General features: G+C 44.7%; 1 protein-coding gene across 1 annotated transcript; it reads right to left on the reverse strand.

Annotated features, from left to right (window-relative positions):
• Positions 1-761: 761 nt before the first annotated feature.
• On the reverse strand, positions 762-1,745 carry LOC123453618 (olfactory receptor 5C1). Its single transcript, XM_045130657.1, has one exon. It carries the CDS (start codon positions 1,743-1,745, stop codon positions 762-764), a length of 984 nt encoding a protein of 327 aa, XP_044986592.1.
• Positions 1,746-3,456: the final 1,711 nt, after the last annotated feature.

The raw sequence follows: 3,456 nt of genomic DNA on the forward strand, positions 1-3,456 counted from the left end.
TGCCTCTTTGTGCGCATGTGTGACTTTGCATTGAGTGGGACCTGGAGAGTTGAACATGAGTCTTTAGGCTTCTCAAGCAAGTGCCTTAACTGCTAAGCCATCTCTCCAGCCCCACCCTAAACCATTTTTAATGTTCCTGCCAAGTCTCAACTTTATGAACACCCTGGTTTCTAGTCTTATCTCGAATCTGATACTAACCAAAACCAACCCAAATCATAAAATTTATATAACTTTAATTCTAATTTTCTCAGTTGCTTCTTAATTCACCAAACCCTGAAAAGCTATCCAATACTTAGCCATAACCTAAATTCTTAAACGTAACTTTAACCATAATTCTAACTCTGACTCTATTACAACCTTGAAGGGAATCACTGGTAATGAGGAAATTTGACAGAGCAAGAATCTAGAAACTTGGAGCTAACATGGATCTCAAGTAGAGCTTTCAGGGATCAGCCTCTGGCAAGAACAGCTGGCGAACAAACCTATGCTACTCTGCATCTACTGGCTTTGAACCTGATGTGTTTTAAACATTATGTGTTTTGAAGCCTGACGCAGTTCCAGAGCAACATCTCCTGGTCTTGGTGCAGACTCAAAGTGTTGTCCTAGAATAGTCCAGCTTGCTGCCTCCTTTCTTCATGCTTTCATTCCCCCACTTCTCTAGTTTGTCCCACAATAAAAGAGACATGCAGGCCAGACGAATACCTATCTTTACCCACAGTGATATGACAGAAAAGTATGTCCTTATTTCTTCATAGTCACACCTAGCCAGCATCTTGGGACCAACCACTGGTGCCCTGCCCTGGACAGCAGAACCTTCTCCAGGTGCGCCCAAGGGCTTCTTTGACCTCTTTGTTTCGAAGGCTGTAGATGAGTGGGTTGAGAGCTGGAATGACGAGGGTGTAGAACACGGATGCCATCTTGTCAGTGTCCAGGGCATAGCTGGAACTGGGACGCAAGTACATGAAAATCAGCGTCCCATACAACATGGCCACGGCCGTGAGGTGGGAGCCACAGGTGGAAGCTGCCCGCCGGCGGCCCTCGGTTGAGGGCATGCGGATGACAGCTCCAGCAATGAAGCCGTAAGACACGGCAATCACTAACACTGTGGCCGTCTGGATGAAGCCACACACAGCAAAGAGAAGGAGTTCATTCAGACTGGTGTCACTGCATGAGATGGCCAGCAGTGGAGGGATATCGCAGAAGAAGCTGTTCACCTCCCTGGAACCGCAGAAGCTCAGGCGAAAGGTGAACGTCGTGTGGACAAAGGCACTCACTGCCCCACCCAGACCTGATGCCCCCAGCAGTGCCAGGCATAGATGCCGCGACATCACCGTGGTGTACAGAAGAGGGCTTCCCACCGCCACATAGCGATCATAGGCCATGACTGCTAACAGGCAGCACTCGGTGTCAGCCAGCCCTGCAAAGACAAACATCTGGAGGGCACATCCTGCATAAGGGATGGTGGCACGGGTCAGCAGCAGGTCCACTAGCATCTTGGGGCCAATGGCAGAGGAATAGCAGGCATCCAGCAGGGAGAGGTTGGCCAGGAAGAAGTACATGGGCGTGTGGAGCCGAGAATTCACCCAGATCAGTAGCACCATGCCCATGTTTCCTAACAGGCTGATCAGGTAGACAGGCAGGAAAATCAGGAAGAGGGTCACACGCAGGTCCCAGCGGTTAGTGATGCCCATGAGGATGAATTCAGCAGGGGTAACCCTGACCCAGGTAAAGTTCTCTAGACTCATCCTGCCGGACACAGACTGAGGAGAGGGGAAGCAAGAGGAAGATGAGAGTAAGTTCATGTCCAAAACAGGAGAGAAAAAGCACTGTTCTTAGGCTTAGTCCTCACTGAACAAGATTGCTGTGCGACCTTGGTCAAGCCACATACCTTCTCACAGCCTTTGTTTCTGGTAGAGAAGTCACCACAGTTTTTCACAAGGGCAGAAGTCGTGTCTTACATTTGTATCCACGGCATGGGGAACACTGCCTGGCACAGAGCGAGTGCTCAAGTAAATGTTTGTTAAATGAATAAATGGTAGATTGTCTGCTAGAGATTGACAAAATTTCATGACTCTGTATGTTGTCTCATTTCCAGTTTCCCAGGACAGAAAAGAGACAATGTAATAGGCAGAAATTGCATCTTGATCCAAACAGCAACCTATTATGGCCCTTGAGATTTGGTTGGGAGGACTTTTGTCCATTGCATAAGACCTAGACGGGGAGTGGCCGGATAACTTGGAGAGACAATGAGGTGTGGGAAGAAGAGCTAATGTGAGTGTCTTCCTGGGCTCATTCTGCTACTATGACTACCCCGATTTCTTTAGCTGCTCAAGTTCTATAATAAAGTACTACAGGGTGGTGATGCAAACAACAGACATTTATTTGTTATGGTTTTGGAGACTAGGAAGCCCAAAATCAGGTGACAGCATGGCTGGGTTCTTCTGGTGAAGTCTCTCTCTCTCTCTCAACCTGTGTGTGTGTGTGTGTGTGTGTGTGTGTGTACAAGAGAGAGAAAGAGAGAGAGAGAGAGAGAGAGAACATGAAAATGAATGTGCTAACTCTGTAGGCTTTTAGAAAATATTTTTTTGATGTTCACTATGTACGCCCCTTTGGCAATCCTCCTGACTCTGCCTCCATTTTGCTAAGATTACAGGCATGCACCATGTGCACTTCTCTGGTCTCTTCTTATAAGGGCATTAATTCCATTATGATGGCCCCATTCTCAGAACTTCGTTGAAACCTAATTATCTTCCAAAGGCCCCATCTCCATATATCATCATATTTGGGATTATGATCTAAATAGAAATTTTTAGGGGGCATAAACATTCAATCAGTATGTAACAACTAGAAATTCTACTTTTTTGTTGTTGTTGTTTTTTTGAGGTATAGTCTTGCTCTAGCCCAGGCTGACCTGGAATTTACTATGTAGTCTCAGGGTGGCCTCAAACTCACAGTGATCCTCTTACCTTTTCCTCCCAAGTGCTGGGATTAAAGGTGTGCACCACCACTTCCAGCTGAAATTCTACTTCTTGGTGTTTCCTTTGTAAAATTCTCACAGGAGGCATGCATCAGGGTGAACAAATTCATGAGATATTCATAATGACCAAACATTAGTGAAACCAAAATGTTTAGGATCAGGCTCATAGAAGTTAAGCAGAGACAGAGTCAGCATATATATGAATGTGGAAAAATATAGTCTAACAAAGAAGCTATAAACAATAATATGATAAATGAATCTAACATACTACTGGTTGCTCCAAGATGGCTCTTTTTTGTGGTATGGTGACCAAACCCAGGGCCTTGAGTATGCTAATCAAACATTTTACTATTGAGCTACATTCCAGGTTATTATATATATATATATGATATTATATTATATTTTATATATTTATATATATAAAATATTTATATATCTTATATTTTAACTCAGGAGTCATTTTTCCTAAAAAGCTGTAC

This window comes from Jaculus jaculus, chromosome 1, assembly GCF_020740685.1.
Source record: "Jaculus jaculus isolate mJacJac1 chromosome 1, mJacJac1.mat.Y.cur, whole genome shotgun sequence".
NCBI lineage: Eukaryota > Metazoa > Chordata > Mammalia > Rodentia > Dipodidae > Jaculus > Jaculus jaculus.